Source organism: Rhinolophus ferrumequinum, chromosome 18 (assembly GCF_004115265.2).
Source record: "Rhinolophus ferrumequinum isolate MPI-CBG mRhiFer1 chromosome 18, mRhiFer1_v1.p, whole genome shotgun sequence".
Lineage (NCBI taxonomy): Eukaryota > Metazoa > Chordata > Mammalia > Chiroptera > Rhinolophidae > Rhinolophus > Rhinolophus ferrumequinum.
Window position 1 is genome coordinate 38,918,069 of NC_046301.1, and position 19,367 is coordinate 38,937,435.

The 19,367-nt window shown below is 39.0% G+C and overlaps 1 protein-coding gene across 1 annotated transcript; it reads left to right on the forward strand.

Annotated features, from left to right (window-relative positions):
- The first annotated feature begins 2,755 nt into the window (after window positions 1-2,755).
- LOC117037645 (zinc finger protein 791-like) lies at window positions 2,756-18,418 on the forward strand. The gene is made up of 4 exons (XM_033133860.1): window positions 2,756-2,913; window positions 13,462-13,588; window positions 13,805-13,865; window positions 14,248-18,418. Exons 1-4 carry the CDS (start codon window positions 2,911-2,913, stop codon window positions 16,250-16,252), a joined length of 2,196 nt encoding a protein of 731 aa, XP_032989751.1. The 5' UTR covers window positions 2,756-2,910; the 3' UTR covers window positions 16,253-18,418.
- Window positions 18,419-19,367: the final 949 nt, after the last annotated feature.

The window sequence follows — 19,367 nt, forward strand, 5'->3', positions numbered from 1 at the left end:
GAAATAAGTTCTGGAAATTGCTTTCACAATGTCAGTGTACTTAACACTGAGCTATACACTTAAAAAGGTTGAAAATGTAAATTTTGTGGCAGGCTTATATTGCCATTATTAATAAAAACTATAAAACAAGGGAGTAAAACAGTCCACAGCATGGAAGAGAATTTTGCAATTCATACAAAGTCTGACAATTAAGTTTGCGAACTTGTTGCAACAATGTTGCTAATCTTTTTTGATATTAGAGGGATTATTCATTATGAATTTGTACCAATTGGACAAACAGTTAACCAACTTGACTATTTGGAAGTTCTGAACATGCTACATGAAAAAATTAGATGAAAACAACCTGAACTTTTCGCCAACAATTCATGGCTCTTGCATCACGACAATGCGCCAGCTCACATGGCACTGTCTGTAAGGGAGTTTTTAGTCAGTAAACAAAAAACTGTTTTAGAACACCCCCCCACACTCACCTGAGCTGGCCCCCAATGACTTCTTTCTTCACCCGAAGATACAGGAAATATTGAAAGGAAGACATTTTGATGACATTCAGGACATCAAGGGTAATACAACATAGCTCTGATGGCCATTCAGAAAAAGAGTTCCAAAATTGCTTTGAAGGGTGGACTAGGCACTGACATTGGTGCATAGCTTTCCAAGGGGAGTACTTCAAAGGTGACCACAGTGATATTCAGCAATGAGGTATGTAGCACTTTTTCTAGGATGAGTTCGTGAACTTAATTGTCTGACCTTTGTATATCTGATAGGAAACTTGTAATGAATAGATCTAAAAATCTCCTAAAACTAAAGTACTGAAAAATCAAATAAATCAACTTTAAAATAGCAAAAGATTGAATACACATAATCTTTAAATATGGACATTTTAAATGTTTATATTTAAATCTATAAGTTTCCAAGAAAGATATGCAAATGACCAAGAACACATGAAAAAATGCTGGACATCATTAGTCATCAAGAAAATGCAAATCAAAATCCCAGTGAGACATGATTTCATAACCAACAAAATGACTAAAATCAAAAAGTGAGATAAGAACAAACGTTGTCAAGGACAATACGGAGAAATTTGAACCCTCGTACATGGGTGGTGCAAACATAAAATGGTGGAGCCACTCTGGAAACCAGTGTAGGAGTTCTTCAAAAATTAAACCTAGAATTATCATACGATTCATCAATTCTTCTCATAGCTACGTGTGTAAACACATATTTGAATAGAAATTTGTACTAATGTTATTCATATAGCCAAAAGATGGAAACAAGCCATAGGTCCATGAACAGATAAACAAAACATAGTTTATGCATGCAATGGAATATTATCCATCCATGAAAACGAATGAAGTATGTGCTACAACATGGAAATCTTTAAAAAATTATGCTACATCAGTGAAGTCAATCACAGAGACCTTTCTATTATGAAAAGGAATGAAAGCTCCAAGTAAAGAAATCTACAGAGACAGAAAGTAAATTAAGGGTTGCCAGAACTGAGGATTGGAGGAGGAAGATGGATAGATTGGGAGTTAGGGGTAAAAGGGGGAGAGTTTTTTTGTTTTTGTTTTTGAGGTGGATAAAATGTTCAAAAATTTACTGTGGTGATGACTGCACATATGTGTAAATACATCACAAACTATTGAAACTTTAGTGAGGTGCAGTGTATAGCAGGTGAATTATATCTCAGTAAAGTTGTTCATATAAGTAAATGCATCAAGAATTTGCAGTGCAATTACAGGCAGATCAGAGTTTCCCAGTTAATGAACACATCCATCATCTCACAGTTACTTTTTGTTTGTGCATGTCGTGAGAATCCTTAACCCACTGCTTTAGCAAATTTCAAGTATGCAATACAGTATAGGTGTCATGTTATAATCTTTAAATACAGACAAGCTTTTTTGTCAATTATACCTCGGTAAAACTGGTGGGAGAAAAGTTTCCAGGTGCATCCCATATTTACACAACAATTTTCTTTATATGTCATTAAACGTAGGAGTCAATTGCCTTAGGGATATTATAGTCATTTACATTTCAAAATTCTCTAGGGATGCAAAAGTGATGCTCTAAATTAAATTTCCTTCTAGTGTAAAATGTACACAAGAGAATGTAATGAACACATCTCACACTCTGTGGTTAGACTGAGAGGAGTCCTTGTACCCAGGCAGGGTCTGCGGGGTTCCACCTTCCTGCCAGATCCAAGTGCTCAGGAATTCTTTCCCTTAAGGACCAAAGGAGAGGGGGTGGGGAAGGGATGAGTGGAAGGTCAAGACGTGCAAAGATCAAAAGATTAAAAGGGAGCCAGACTCTATTGCAGATGGTCAGGTCACATTTACGTGTACGCGTTTCTAAGTAAGGGTCACAGTTCCACGAGTGGACTCAGCATCATCCACCAACCCCTTGACCCGTAGAGGACCTAAAACCCTCTTGTTCCAGTGAGGCCTGGCCTGGGCCACCGTCTTGTCTGTACCTGCTCCATCTGGAAACTAAATCAGGAATTCCCAGTTCATAACGGTGCCCTTCAGTACACAAAGAGCTGGGGGGAAACAACAAAGGCAGCACCAGGACTAGAAAAAACATCCTCTTTATGCAAATGTTCCAGGCTGGGTGGATTACCAGCCCACAGGCCTACGGGTTTCAGCTGAACCACGCATCCTCCCAGTAGCTGTCATTCAGGCACGAGGGGGCGCGGCCTTGTGAACTATCCAATCAGGGGCACCGCTGGGGAGGTGGGTGGGGTGACGCACAGCGATGGTGTAGACGTCACTACTCATTCCTGGGGCCCTCGGGATACTGTCTCGCCTTCAGTTCGCCGTCACTGGTGGCTCTATCACAACCTCTGTTGCTTTGTGACCTGTACTGGTCGTGGGAGTCGTAGGAAGGGTTCAGGGACACCCAGGAAACCTAAAAATGGTGAGTGTGCTGCCCCCGGATGTGGAGACGGTGAGGAGGGGCTGGTTAGAACCGGCTGGAACCTGCCAGGGCGGGACTGGGCCTCCGTCCTCCCCGTGACCCCCCACCGCCACCCAAGCACGGAGTTTGCGGACCCGAGTCTCCGAGGGCGCCTCTGAGGACCTCAGTCCCCTCCGACACACAGCGTAGGGACTGGGCGGGCTGCCGGGTCCCCGGGCGTCCTGTCCCATCACTACTCTGCAGCGACTTCGGCCCGGGCCCCCGAGCCTCTCGGGGCAGCTCTGTGCACGCAGCCCCGCTTCTCCCCGAATTGTGCAGTGACCATGGGAAGGGTCATCGGGACAGTCGTGACTCCGACTCTGGGGTTCGTGCGTGGAGGAGCTGTGGTCTGTGGGATCCCCAGTCCCTCATTTTTCCCGAAGGGCAGCCGTTTTCTCCTGAGTTTTCCAATGTTGGGGGAGCAGGGTGTAAAATCCACCACGCTGTCCTCCCAGCCTCGCTATATCTGGCAATAAGTCCCTCAATTTCCAGATCCGTTCCTTCCTTCCCAAATGGTACTTCCCCTGCCTGAGTCACAGCATCATTATCCACTATTTGTCATCTGTGTGCATCCGAAACACTCCCAATATTTTACTTGTTTGTCCTTTTTTCACATTACCATGGATGGCTATTTCTTAAAGATATATTTTTTTGTCTATGAATAGTTTACGTCAGAGGAAAGCCGAGAATAACCACCTGGAAAACGTTGTATGAAATCCCCGTTCCTCTCCCCCAAGACGTTCCCTGGGCACAGACGTCCTATGGGAAGTCCTTTGGGTGGAGGCTCCTCTTTGGAAATTTTCCTGGGTGATCTGTATTGTCAGCACTGCCCCTCCCTGGGTTTGTTACCCTGAAGATTTATTGACTTATTTAATTTTCCATTTTTCAATAGAGGTGAATAGTATTTAATCAATAGAGCTTGAAAGACACTATAAAATAGTTCCAGAGAGGCACGAGAGTGATGAATTTCGGGGGGAAAAAATTCCAACATTGCGAATTCAATTGTTAAAAATACTGGTTTCATTATTTGCTTCAGCATGTGTAGTAAGTTTCTGAGATCTGTTCTTTACTTTTGGGTGTTTTCAAATGAAATTCTAGAGCTTAGACTTGCAGACTCATCCAAGTGTGATTAATTATTACAAAACAATGACTTGGCATGGAAATAGTAATTAACAGACACCCTTTTTTCTGTACTTGGACCTTTCTGGTTGAACTAGTAAAAGTGAGTTAAAGGTTTTTTTACCCTCTTTCCACATCATCACTGGGTTTCAGTGATTTTGCTGGATTGTTCAAACGTTGAATTTTATGTCATTTCAATCAATGGTGGTACCAGGCTTCTAGAGGCAATGGGGAAAGAAGCCTGTGGTCAGTGACCCAGGCTAAGGCCCTGGAGCTGCAAAGGGAAGTACTTGAAGGCCCAGTGGTTCTTCCCTGCAGGTGTCCCACCTGCTCACACCCACCATGCAGGGGTCTTTACACTGAGACAAGGCACAGACCTAGAAAGCTGGGGGTGCACATGTTGAGGGGGAGGAGGTGACAACCCCTCTGAGGTTGTGGTTTCCTAAGTCTAGACATTTTTAGACTTACGTTTGAGTTTTGCATCCACAGTGTAGGTGCGCTCAGTACAATTTGTGAACATCGAAAAAGTCTGACGATCAGGTGTTCTGTCTTGTGGACGAAGGGTTTGTGAATTGGGGGGTTCATTTGGGTCAGAACCTTAAACTGAGTCAGGCTGCGAGTTTCCTCACTGAGAATGGAAGCCTGGGGGAGGGAGCGCTTCCGTGCTTACAGGAGGGGGGGGGCTGTGTGTGGAGCTCCCAGAGTCCAAGCCTGGGGCTGCTCAGGTGTTCCCCTCCCCCCTCCTTCAGGGACTAACCCGCTCCAGGGGTTGCGTCTCAATTGGAAGAGACTAGATCCTAACTTTGGGAACATACTCAACTTTCTGAGTGTCGGTTTCCTTCTGAACTGTACGGAAGCCGGCTGCGTAACTGTTTTCATTCCAATATTTGTGGGGGCTTTTTCTTGAATTCCTTTCTCCATTGAATTGCCGCCCTTTTATTCTAGTTCCCATTAGCACTTGGGCTTTTAATACGTAGCTGAATGAGTGATACGATGTAAGGCAAGAAAATTGTGGAACCATATAAATATTTGTTTTATTTAGGCAAGAGAACATCAAGATGTGAGATGGATGTATTTTAAATTTTCTGGTGCCTTTTTCATTCTTAGGTCAGTGTTTGTGAGTTTATGTCTCTAGAGAACTTTCCTATTTAGAAACCTATACCATTTCTAATGCAAACAAATTCCTATTTTAATTGATATGAGGAAAACTCCTCCAGGCTTATGAAAATCTCTCAAATTCCTAGTACATTGAATAGCTTAATTACAAACATCTACCACATTATAATACCCTACTCCTTCCTGAAAACATTCCCAGTGAGAAATACAGTGGAAGGACAGACTATAAACCCCTTGTTCTTTTAGTTAGAAAGGGATTTGTAAATTTTGATGGTTTACAGTTATATCCGTTACGTCTAAAGGATTAAATCTTGGAGTGGCTCCTATATGGAAAAGTTAAAATTAAGATTTTTCAATTGTATGGATATACCACATTTTGTTTATCCATTTATCTTTCCTTTTTTGTTTTTTAATTTTCCTTTTTTTTTAAAAAAAGGGCACATGGACGGGCCCGGTGGCTCAGGCAGGTAGAGCTCCATGCTCCTAACTCCGAAGGCTGCCAGTTCGATTCCCACATGGGCCAGTGGGCTCTCAACCACAAGGTTGTTGGTTCAACTCCTCGAGTCCCGCAAGGGATGGTGGCCTCCGCCCCCTGCAACTGGAAAATGGCAACTGGACCTGGAGCTGAGCTGCACCCTCCACAACTAAAACTGAAAGGACAACTTGAAGCTGAACGTGATTGAAAGGACAACTTGACTTGGAAAAAAGGCCTGGAAGTACACACTGTTCCCCAATACAATACTGTTCCCCTTCCCCAATTAAAAAAAAAGGGGGGGGGGCGCAGCTCACACTGGCCCATGTGGGGATCGAACCGGCAGCTTTGGTGTTAGTAGCAACGCGCCTAACCAACTGAGTTAACCAGCCACCCAAAATTAAGATTTTTATAAAACAAAAGTTAATTAAAAGTAACAGTTAAGCATAGGAAAATGTGATGTATGTAAGTTTCCACCTTAGTTTAAGTAAATAATACATGGAAAGGTTAAAAACATTCCTGAGCTAGGAAACTAACTTCAGAAGATGCCCTGCTCTGCATGTCCTGCTCCACTCCTGTGCTCTAACGCCATCCACCCTCAAATGACCAGGTTTGATCACTCTGTTAGCGTTTCTTTATTAAAAAGCCAGTACAAATACATATGTTTCTTAACTGTTTGTTCTTGTCATGAGTGGACCCAACATTCATTGCTTCCCAGCAGTTGTCCTCAGTTGGGCTCAAATAAAATCTTTGAAAAGTTCTCTACAGGTTTGGACATTTTTTATGTTGACAACACGTCCTTGTGATATGATGGAGCCAAACCATAGCTCTCTGGTTTATGCCACCTGTTTGTACACATAGACCCAGGGAAAAGCTCCAAGACTGAAAATTTACCTCCATAAGCAGCCGGCAGGGAAAGACCAAGGAAAGAGGCCACTTCAATCTGGCAATTAACAGAGTTTATTAGGGAAACTGACATAGGAGGTGCATCTTGAGGGGTGCAAGACAAGGTGAATATCCTCCTCACCGTTTGACAGGCTCTGAAGGATTATATAGAACAGGGCAGGGTGGACAGGGTACTGGTGCTTGCTTAGTCCCGGATATGGAAAAATGCCTTGCATGCTTGAGTGGGTCCGGATGACGGCCTGTTCCAGTGACCAGCATGCTGTGTGTGATACACAGAAGAGGTACTGATTTATGTCTGAAGGAAAACATCAATTATGAACAAGACAGTCTCTGAGGGGCTTTATGGGGAGCAACTCCTTTCTGGTCTAGGTCTAGCTCAGGTGTCCAGCAGGAGTCACATCATGGAACAGTCATTCTCCTTCCACACCACCCACAGGAGGGATCACCTGCCTTACTCCTGTCCCTTGAAAGAAGCTGTGGTGCTGCAGGAGGTCACCCATCTGCCAGACTTCTTGGTTCCCTGGGCTGTTCTCTGGGATTCACTGAACGCACTGTGGGCAACGCAGGCTTTCAGGAGGACAGAGCACATTCGTACATGTTGGAGCTTCGTGGAGAGTTGCTGCTCTTCATCCCTGAATTGGGACTTTTCTGATAAAGGACCAATCCCAAGGGCCACACAGCTCACCCAACATCAAGCAGTCATCGTGCTGCTGGACCACAGTTGTCCCCGCCTGCATATGTTTACAGGCTCTTGGTCTAAGAGTTGCCGCTTTGTGGTAAAAGAACTTTCGGAATCTCTTGACTCAGATCCCCAGAATATAAATGTAGGTGACACTTGTCTGTCCATTACTAAGTCTGCATCCCAGGACTCACCAGGACACACCTCATCCACTTGGAGTTCCAGACACTGACAGTGACCGTGGCGCTTCTCAGAATATAGATGACACGCTCTCCAACACAGCCTTCCATGGAAGTTTCTCCTCCTTCCTGCTCTCAGGCTCCTAGAGCACCAGGCTGGCTTATTGACGTAAGGTCAGATCGGGTGAATGACACATGGCCTGTTTCACCCATCAGTCAGTCATCGAGGTGAATTGTGTGAGTCTGCCTTCATCTTTTTTGGTTTTTGGTAGACTTCAGTTTTTTAAAAGCTGTTTTAGGTTTACAGAAAAAACTGGGTTTCAGAGAGTACAGAGTTCCCACATAACCCCTGTGCATCCACACAGTTTGCACTATTTTTTACATCTTGTATGACTGTGGTACATTTATTACAATTGCTGAGCCAATATTGCTGCATTCAAGTGCACAGTCTCCCTTAATGTTGAGTTTGGATCTGTGTGTTTGGGCAAATGTATGATGATGTATACAGTGGTACCTTGATTTTCAAATGTAATCCGTTCCGGAAGACCTTTCAAGTTCTGAAACATTTGAAAACCGAGGCAGTTTCCCCGTAGAAAGTAATGCAAAATGGATTAATCTGTTCCAAACCTTTAAAATCAACCCCTAAAACTGCAAATTTAGGATGAATTTTATTATCTAATGATACCATAGATCCATAAAATTTACAGCGTTCGTAAACTGAAATGTTCGTCAACGGAGACGTTCGAAAACCGAGGTACCACTGTATTTATCATTTTTAAATCATATATTGTAGTTTTATTTCCCGGATATCTTCTGTGCTCCACCTATTGATACGTCCCTTCAACCCCTAAATCTTTCAAACCCAAAGATCTTTTTATTGGCTCATGGTTTTGTCTGTTGCAGGTGGTCGTTACTTGGAGTCATACCATGCGTAGCCTTGTCAGATTGGCTTCTTTCTCTTTGCAGTGTACTTATGTGTGCCTCCGTGTGTTTTCATGGCTTAGTTCCTCATTTCTTTTGATTGCTGCACAGTATTTTGTCACATAGATTTATCAATTGTCATTTATCAACTGAGTGTTTGCCTCTTGAAGGACATCCTGCTCAACTCTAACTCTTGGTGATTATGAATAAAGCACGAACAAGTATTCATGTATATGTTTGTATGTGAACATAAGGTTTTAGTTCATTTAGGTCTATATCAAGGAGTGTGATTGCTGGATCCTACTATATGTAGTAAGAGTATATTTTATATTGAAAGAAAGTTGTGGTCTCCAATGTGGGTGTGCCCGATTCCATTCCCACAGCAATAAATGAAGAGTGCCTGTACTTCAACATCTCCACCAATATTTGGTGTTCTGAGTGTTTTGCGTTTTAACCATTTAATAAGTGGAGTAGTGATACCTCATTGTTGTTTTATTTGCATCTATATTTTCTCATAGTTCTCTTGGAGGGATTTTCATTTTACATTTAGATCTATGATGTGTTTTGAATTAATTCTTGTGAAATGTGTAAGGTTTATGTCTCATTAGGGTTAGTTATCTTTTCTAGATGTTTACCAAATTTTAGTCATATTGTCACAAAAGCAGCTTTTTAAAAATTTGTTCTCTGTTGATTTTCCACAATATTTCTTTTCTAATTTTTATTTGTTTCATCTGCTTACTTTCAGTTTAATTCTTTTTTAATTCTTTCTTATGGTAGATGCTTACATTATTGATTACATATAGATTTTTCATTTTTTAGTATATCTGTCCAATGCCTTAAGTTTCCCTCTAGGTATTGCTTTTGCTGCATCCCACAAACTTTGATACATTGTGTTTTTATTTACTTTAAAATAACTTTATTTGCTTGAGACTTCTTTTGTAATCCCCTGTGTTTTGAATCTCCACATATATTTGGGGGTTTTTGATTTATCTTCCTGTAACTGATTTCTAGGTGATCTAAGAGGATATTTTGTATCATTTCTGTTCTTTCACATTTTTAAGGTGTGCTTTATGTCCCAGGATAAGTTTTGTCTTGGTGAATGTTCTATGTGAACTTGAGAAGAATGTGTATTCTGTTGTTGCATGAAGTATTGCAGATTACAATTAAATGCAGTTGTTTCAGAGTGCACTCAATTCCACTCTGTCCTTTCTGATTTTCTGCTATGGAATTTATAATTCATGATAAGGGGATGTTGACCTCTCCAATCACAGCAGTGGATTCATCCCTTTCTCCTTTTAGTCTATCAGCCCTTGACTTAGATATTTTGCCCCTGTGTTGCTATGCACATACACCTAAAGGATTGCTAGACTTTCCTGCAGAATAGACCCCTTTATTTCCATGCCCCTCTTTATCTCTGAGTTTTCCTTGGTTTGAAATCTTTATTGTCTATAAGTCATACACCTATGCTAGCTTTCCTTTGATTACTGTTAGCATGGTATATATTCTTTCATCCGTTTACCTTTCATCTGTCTACATCTTTATATTTAAAGTGGGTTTCTTCTCGGGACCGGCCTGGTGGCTCAGGTGGTTAGAGCTCCATGCTCCTAACTCCGAAGGCTGCCGGTTCGATTCCCACATGGGCCAGTGGGCTCTCAACCACAAGTTTGCCGGTTCAACTCCTCGAGTCCGGCAAGGGATGGTGGCCTCCACCTCCTGCAACTAAGATTGAACAGGGCACCTTGAGCTGAGCTGCCGCTGAGCTCCCGGATGGCTCAGTTGGTTGGAGTGAATCCTCTCAACCACAAGGTTGCCAGTTCAACTCCAGCAAGGGATGGTGGGCTGTGCCCCCTGCAATTAGAAAATGGCAACTGGACCTGGAGCTGAGCTACACCCTCCACAACTAAGACTGAAAGGACAACAACTTGAAGCTGAACAGCATCCTCCACAACTAAGATTGAAAGGCCAACAACTTGACTTGGAAAAAAGGCCTGGAAGTACTGTTCCCCAATAAAGTCCCGTTCCCCTTCCCCAATAAAATCTTAAATAAATAAATAAATAAAAATAAAGTGGGTTTCTTCTAGACAACATGTAAGTGTGATTTTTAAAAACCTGATACTGTGGTATCTCTGAATTGCATTGAGACGATTGATGATTAAAGTAGTTATTGATACTGATAGATTAATATTTACCAAGTCTTTTTACAGTTTTCTATTTTTGCCATTGTTCTTTGTTCTTTTTTGTCTTCAACCTTTTTTTCTGCCTTCTTTGGCTTTAATTCAGCATTTTACCTGTTTATAAATTTTTTTATAGCATATCAGCTACACATTTTAAAAAGGAACTTTTTTCGTTTCCCTTGAGTTTTGAGTATACATTTACAACTAATCCACGTCTTCTGTCAGTTAACACAATATCACTTCACTGTTTGTGCAAATACCTCATACCACACTATTCTCAGTCTCCCCCACTGTCCCTTGTCACATTGCTATCATTTATTTCAATTGCCCGTCAGCATTTTTACTAATATTAATATTGCTAATTTCAAACAAAGTGTCATGTGTTATATAAGAAATACGAAAGTTGTTTTACCTTTATTCCTTTTCTAATTCTCTACCTTTGTCATTTACATTCTTTCTGGTGTATTTTTGAACATTTCAAAATGGGAGAAATTTTGTACTAGGAGAAATTTCCTTTATTTGTGTCTCAGTCCTTATTTCTCCTTTATTATTTTTTCCCCTTTATTTTTAGCACTAGTGGTATCCTCATAGAGCATCCCAACTAGCTTTCTCATTTACAGGTGAGGTAAGTGAGGCCCACAGAGGGGTAGTGGTTTCCCCAACATTAAAGAGAAAATATGCCATGATTAATCCCAAATTCCTTGCCTCTTTAATGTTTTCCCTTTGTATAATGGGTTGTCTTGTAAGCATAGAAAGAAGTGAGAGTGGAAATTTAAACATAAATAGCTAAGAGTGGAAATTTGAACATAAATAGCTAAGAGAAGAACAAAAGAAAGGGTATGGTTAAGATAGGGTGAAAGAGAAAAGAATACAAAGTAGGTACAGCTTATATGTACTAAAACATGTTCCAGCAAAGTATATTGAATGTTTAAAGAAAACCCTTGTCAGACTTAGATGAGCATAACAAAGGAGGGAAGAATTGAAACAGGAAAAGAATGCCAAATAGCACATGGTATTCCAAAAAAAGATGAAGACACAAAAGATTACATGAAAAACTTACAGATATTATGGTGGGCCTCCTTTATTTTTAAGGATAGTTTTGCTTGACATATACTTCTACAACAGTGTTTTTTAAATTTCAAAATGTTCAATATTTCACTCCAGTCTGTTCTTCCTTTAATGTTTTTTTCTGAAAAGTTTGATTTAATTCAAGTCTTTATTTCTGTATACCTGATGTTTGTTTTCCCTTCTGAGTCTTTTAATAAATTCTGTCTTTGATTTTTGTCTAATTTGAATATGATGTACTTGAATATGCATTTTTGTTGTTTTGTGTTTTGGAGATTTCTGTCTCTACGGTGTGCTGCATCTTATTAATTTTAGGAAATTTTAGTCATCATTCCTTTTCTTATCTCTCCTGTCTATTTCTGTCTCTTATATTTTTTAGGTATTCCTATTATATGTATTTCAAACCTCATGTTAAAGAAGGTTGCCCTAGGATTCATGGATACTGTGTTCTGTCTTTTTTTGTTCTTTATCAGCTTTGCATTAGACTCTGGTGAAATATTTTCTTTTATTACAGGCCTTGTGAAGAACCCAATATTTGGGCCATATTTCAAAATACCTTCTCCTCCCACTTTTTTTCCTATTGCAGAGATGCCAATTTTCCCTGTGACCTCGAGGCTCTGATCTCAGAGTGGTTCATGTTTTTTTGTTTTATTTTTGTTTGGTTGTTTTTTTGTGGGGTGGGGTTGTGTTTTTTGTGATCTGCTGTGTGTGTGTGTGTGTGTGTGTGTGTGTGTGTATGAGAGAGAGAGGGAGAGAGGGAAAGAGGAAGAGATTGAGAGTGACAGCTCCTAAGTTTTTAAGTGCCACACTGGAAATTGGCAGGGTAACCTCTAGAGTGACTTGGTGAACCCTTCCTCTGAAATTGGAGAGTGGAAATTCTGTGTTCTTTTGGAGGAAAGCACTGTTGAATCTTTTATGTATTCTATACTCACGGGCAAACTCACCATTAACCCATGTGGACTTCAGTGAACTTCCTTGCAAGCTGCAGCTCTTAACCTGTTCCTCAAGAGCTGTGAGGCCCAGGATCCCCGGTTACGGTTTGACCAGAAAGAGTTCTTCTGGCATATTCTCTCACTATGTGCTCTAACATTTGACTGGAAGCAGCCCTGAGTACATGAGTGAGTAAAGAGTTCTTGTGGTCTTACTTGTCATGACTTCCTCGTGTCTGAGCTCTGAGTTCCAAATAACTTTCTATTTTTAAATTGGACAGAGAGCGAAAGGAAGAATTCAGTCTCTGATCAATATTACACAAGTTAAAAGCAATGTTTCTCCACAAGCATATTATTCAGCCAGCTGTATCTGATCACTGACTGATAGAGGCCTGGAGGACTTAAGGACGACATGGTCAGCTGGCTCTGTTGAAAGTTTGATTTCCACAGGCCTCCTGGACTCTTACATGTTTGGCAATGGGAATAGAAGGAAAAGTTTCCAGTTTTTCACTATATCTTACTCATTAAATAAAGATTCATTTATGAAGATTTTTACCTTCTGCCTCCTTAAGTGCTGTAAATGGTGGTTAATAAGAATGAAGATGAAAAATATCAGTTTTTACAAAGAATTGATCATCTTAAAATGGTAATACATGTTACATCTCTATAGCATTTCAGTTATTTTCCTACATGCTCAGGACCCTGACATTGGAGATAAATATGATGTAAAGTGATCACGGTAAAGATGTGTACCTAATTTCCATGTGTTAATGATGGTATTAGATTTATGAGAAAGTAAATGTGGACAGAGTAAGTTTTTGATGATCAAGTCATAGATGAGATGTTTGGAGATGAAAGAATCATATGTAACCTTCCTATAAATGGAGTCTAGATGCCCACTACTGTCAGTCTCACTCATCCTACTGTACACATATTTGGGGTGTTGTAGGACTCAGTAGCCTTTGAGGATGTGGCCGTGACCTTCACCCTGGAGGAGTGGGCTCTGCTGGATCCTTCACAGAAGAAACTCTACAGAGATGTGATGCGGGAAACCTTAAGGAACCTGTCCTCAATAGGTAAGGATGAGGGCATTCTTTCAATTAGAAAATTCCTTGTTGATTAGAAAATAAGTGCTTATTTCTCGTCAATATTGTTTCAAGATGTGGAACATGGAAAGGGAGGACATTGGTTAATAAATTATGCATAGTCACAGCTCATCATGGATCGAGACTCTAATAATTTTTCTGTAATTCTAATGCTTTCAAATAATTTTTTCTGGATCTGCATTTTAGGAATAAAATGGGAAGATCCAGACATTGAAGATCAGTACAAAAATCGGGGGAGAAAACTAAGGTTAGTTACACAATAGAAAGCAGTGTTTCATATGAAGATTCTAATATGTTACGAAATTTTAAAAAACAAACAAAACTAATAAACTCCACTAAAAATGTCTTTCTTCTTAGAAAATGTTTGCCAAAAATACTTTCCTAAATGTACCATATGTGATCGGTTTTTGCAAAATAGTTCATTTGGAAACAGTATTAATAAACCCTATATATGAATATCACAGTTTGATAATAGAAAGGTTGAAGTCTTTTTGAAGAGCATTCAGTATATTTAATTTCAGACAATTTAGGCAAGAGAGAATACCTATGCTTTTGCTGTAAACAATAATAAATATAATGAATGTTGTCATTAATAAAGAAATAATATTGTGTTTCTCATTTTTTTACAGAAGTCCAACAGTAGAGAGACTCTCTGAAAGTAAAGAGGTTGGTCAGTGTGGAGAAAACTTCAACTTTATTTCAAATCTCAATCTGAAGAAAACTACTGGAGTGAAACCCCGTGAGCGCAGTGCACGCGGAAAAGTCTTTGTGTATCATTCATCTTTTGATAGACATATCAGATGTCACCCTGGACACAATCCATCTGAGTATCCGAAATGTGGAGAGAAGCCATATAAATGTAAGGTATGTGGGAAAGCCTTTAGTTATCTCCAGTGTTTTAAACAACATGAAAGACATCATAATGGGGAGAAAACTTATAAATGTAAAAAACGTGGGAAAGTCTTCGTGTACCACAAAACCCTTCAAAAACACATGCTGAAACACACTGGACACTCTCCTTATAAATGTAAGGACTGTGGGAAAGTCTTTAGTTGTTCAAATTCACTTCAGTTACATGAAAGAATGCACATTAGAGAGAAACCCTATGAGTGTAAACAATGTGGAAAAGCCTTCAGAGGTTATCAAAGTCTTCAAATACATGAAAGAAGTCACAATGGAGCAAAACCCTATTCATGTAAAAAATGTAGGAAAGCATTCAGGTGTCTCAGTTATCTTCGAAATCATGAAAAAAATCACAATAGAGAGAAGTCCTATGAATGTAAAATATGTAGTAAAGCATTTAAGTATCCCAGTCGTCTTAAAATACATGAAAGAACTCACACTGCAGAGAAACCCTATGGATGTAAGGAATGTGGAAAAACCTTTAGATATTATCAAAGTCTTCAAACACATGAAAGAAGTCACACTGGAGAAAAACCCTATGTATGTAAAACATGTAGTAAAGCATTCAGTTGTCTCGGTAATCTTCGAAAACATGAAAGAAATCACACTGGAGAGAAACCCTATGTATGTAAAAAATGTAATAAAGCTTTTATTTGTCTCAGTTCTCTTCGAAATCATGAAAAAAATCACACTGGAGAGAAGCCCTATGAATGTAAAGAGTGTAGAAAAACCTTTAGATGTTATCAAAGTCTTCAAGTACATGAAAGAAATCACACTGGAGAGAAACCCTATATATGTAAAAAATGTAGTAAAGCATTCAGTTGTCTCCCGTATCTTCGAATACATGAAAGAACTCATACTGGAGAGAAACCATATCAGTGTAAGGAATGTGGAAGAGCCTTCAGATATCATCAAAGTTTTCGTAAACATGAAAGAAAATTCATTGGAGAGAAACCCTATGAATGTAAGGAATGTGGAAAAACTTTCCGATGTTACAAAAGTTTTCGAAGCCATGAAAGAATTCACACTGCAGAGAAACCCTATGAATGTAAAATATGTGGTAAAGCTTTTAGGTATCCCAGTCGCCTTCAAGAACATGAAAGAACTCACACTGCAGAGAAGCCCTATGAATGTAAGGAATGTAGAAAAGCTTTTAGATATTATCAGAGTCTTCAAACACATGAAAGAAGTCACACTGGAGAGAAACCCTATGTATGTAAAACATGTAGTAAAGCATTCAGTCGTCTCCGCTCTCTTAAAACACATGAAAGAAATCACACTGGAGAGAAACCCTACGTATGTAAAAAATGTAGTAAAGCATTTATTTGTCTCAGTTATCTTCGAAATCATGAGAAAAATCACACTGGGGAGAAGCCCTATGAGTGTAAGGAATGTAGAAAAGCCTTTAGATGTTATCAAAGTCTTCAAATACATGAAAGAAATCACACTGGAGAGAAACCATATGTATGTAAAAAATGTAGTAAAGCATTCAGTTGTGTCTCTTATCTTCGAAGTCATGAAAAAATTCACAGTGTAGAGAAACCCTATGAATGTAAGGATTGTGGAAAAGCCTTCAGATATTATCGTAATTACCAAATACATGAAAGAAAATTTACTGGAGAGAAACCCTATGAATGTAAGGAATGTGGGAAAGCCTTTAGATGTTATAAAAGTTTTCGAAGACACAAAAGGACTCACACTGGAGAGAAACCCTCTGAATGTAAAATGTAAAGCATTTAGATATCCCAGTTATCTTCAATTGCATGAAAGAATTCATACTGAAGAGAAGCCCTATGAATATAAGGAATGTGGAAAAGCCCTTCAGACATTAGCAAAGTCTTCAAACACATAAAAGAACTCAAACTTGAGAGAAACCCTATGAATGTAAAACAAGTAGTAAAGCATTTAAGTATTCCCATTATTTCCAAAGACATGAAGAAAATGACAGTGGAGAGAAACTATGAATGTAAATGGAAAACCCTTCAGATATTATAAAAGTTTTTGAAGACACAAAAGGAGCCACTGGGGAGAAACCTTGGGAATGTAAACAATGTGGCAAAGACTTCAAAGATTACTCTTGCTTGCAACCACATGAAAGAAGTTGTACTGGAGAGAAACTCTGTGAATGTAAAGAATGTGGTAAAGCATGCAGAGATTACAGTTTCTTAGAAAAGCACAAAAGAACTTAGAATCCCTATGAATGTAAGAAAGTTGAAAATCCTTCAAATGTTATCCAAGTGTCAAAAACAAAATCCAACAAAGTAAATTTGAAGATCTAATTGGCTTTCATTCAGAAATTTATGAATTTGGCAGCATCCCATCCAGCAACTAGAAGGATGCTCTGAAGGGTTGCACTAAATGGAATTTTTTTTATAGGTTGGGGCAAGGGGGCTATTGACAAGGAAAGGGTTATTTGGGGTCAGGATATCTTTCCTTTGGGAGAAGAGAATTGTTATTATAGTGCAGATTGCCTCTTTCTATGGGGGATAGGTAGGGCCCATGTGATAGATCACCTTACAAGTGCTTGATCAGAATATTACATACTGGTTGATTATGTTTCTGAGAGGAGCTGAAACTGCAATTAGATCATGTGATATGAAAATCAAGATTTGGGGAGGGCAGGGTCAGTGCCTAGAAAACCTGTCCCCAGGTAACAGGTATGCAGTCCTTGGTGAGCCACTGATGATGGGGACAGGGCCAGGTTTCATGTCTCCTGGGGACTCTGAATTTCTCCTGCAGGAGAAGCCATTTGAACTTTTTCAACTGTATCAGTAGCACAGTATTTTTGTATGAAAAGTGAGAGACTTCTGAACCGTGACTCATCAAATTTTTGAAATAAAAAAATAAAAATCAAGGTTTGGTATCAAAGACTATTACTATGAGTGATACCATTTGGGGCCTGTGGTTTTTTTTAACATCTTTTTGAAGACATGAAAGGAAATCACACAGGAGAGATACCCAATGAATGTAAACTGTGGTAAAGCCTGCAGATACTACAGTACCTTACAAACACACACAAAAAAGAGGAGAGAAACACCATGAATGTAAGCAATGTGGTAGAACTTTCATTTCTCATCTAGGTTTTTAAATACATGAAAGAATTCACACTGGAAAGATTCTATGGATGTAAACATTGTGGTAAAGCCTTCACTTGAAGATACATGAGAGTGCACACTAGAGAGACATTACGTAAATGTAAAGAATGTGGAAAGACTTGAATTATCCCAGTTCCTTCCAAAGGACTGAAAGGATTCACTGGGGAAAACTTCTTGAATGTAAACTATAGGAAGGACTTCAATTGGCTCACATTTTTTACTTGTGAAAACTCCCATGAAAAATAAATATAAATGTAACGTGAGAAAGCTTGATGGAAATTAACTCATGTGTATTGTCCCACTAAACTTTAAACATGAAAGAGTTGTTAATAAAGTTTTAAAAATATTGTTTATCAAGCCCCTTTTTTGAAAGTACATCATTGGAAAGTGGATTTCTAATTACTCAGAAATGAATATTGAGGTGAGATAATTCTGGGAGTCATCTTCACCCATAATAGCTAAGATTAATAGGTATTATCCTTATTTTCTTAAATCAGTTAATAGTATTTTTATAGTAAATATTTTTAATTAAATTTCAAACACCAAAGCATAAACGTTAATATTTGAATGCTGGGACATACAGTATTTTCCCCCTTGTGTTACCATATATTTGGCTTACTGAAATAATAACCAGTTAAGATGAAATCTTTTAGGCATTTAGGTGGTAGAAAGTGCTAGATAATAAAATACGATTTTACTTTATTGCTATTTATGAGAGAGCAAGCAAAATTATGTTCAATTAAGTATTCTTTTTTCAACACTGTTAGCATTACTGACCTCAGAAAAAAATACTGTGACCGAATATATCCACATAACATTTTAAGTTTCAGTATATTTTAAATGGGAAGAATTTCACTGATGTTAGTTCTTAAGATTTCAAATTCCTTTTATTCTGTTCACTGAGAAGTTTCAGTAGACAGAATCCAAAGAAATGAAATTTTTTTATAATTCCTTTGGCTTTTTTTTTTTTTTTTTAACGGTCAAGAACTTTCTTGGTGGACATAGATAATAGTATTTTATTTTTCCATTTTGAAGCCTGTTGGATCCATGGGTGAGTTGAAGTGTATTTCTAATATGCAGTTAGATGTAATTTTTTAAAGTGTGTGTGTGTATGTGTGTGTGTGTGTGTGTGTGTGTGTGTTACAGGGCCATTGAAAAAAGACAGTGTTGTATTTGTTAGAATTTTCCTACTGGTCTTGTGGCAGTTCCTGTAAATCCTTAGTTCATTATATATATTCTATCTTTCTTACTGACAAAGCTCCTTTTTTAGATGACAGGTAAAACAGCCTTTTCCCAATTTTCATACCTATAAACAGTGGGAATAATTGTTTTGTGTGGCAAGTTTATGAAACTATAGTTTCATGTAAATTATTGTTTTCATATTTTGGGCCTTTGCATTTTTTTCTGACTGGTATTTGCTGAATAGAGTTAGATTTAAGAGCCTTGTGATAAGGCAACAAAATCTAGAGCTGGAGATATTCCCCTGGGTGTAATTTTAGGAATTAGATTTTCCATAATCTAATCCAGGAATTAGATTATGGCGCTATGTTAGAATTCACCAGTAGCCTCACTTCCATGTCATTTGGAAGGCAGAAGGGAAAAAGGCATTAGTGAGATTTTGAAGCCACCACCTTACAGTGGGAGAGAGATACATAGCGTCTTCGGTGACACCATCTTCCAGCCCACTTTCCTCATTCTTTGCACTTCCAATCAAGAGTATCCTCACAGTCACCACCAACTATTTTGAGAAG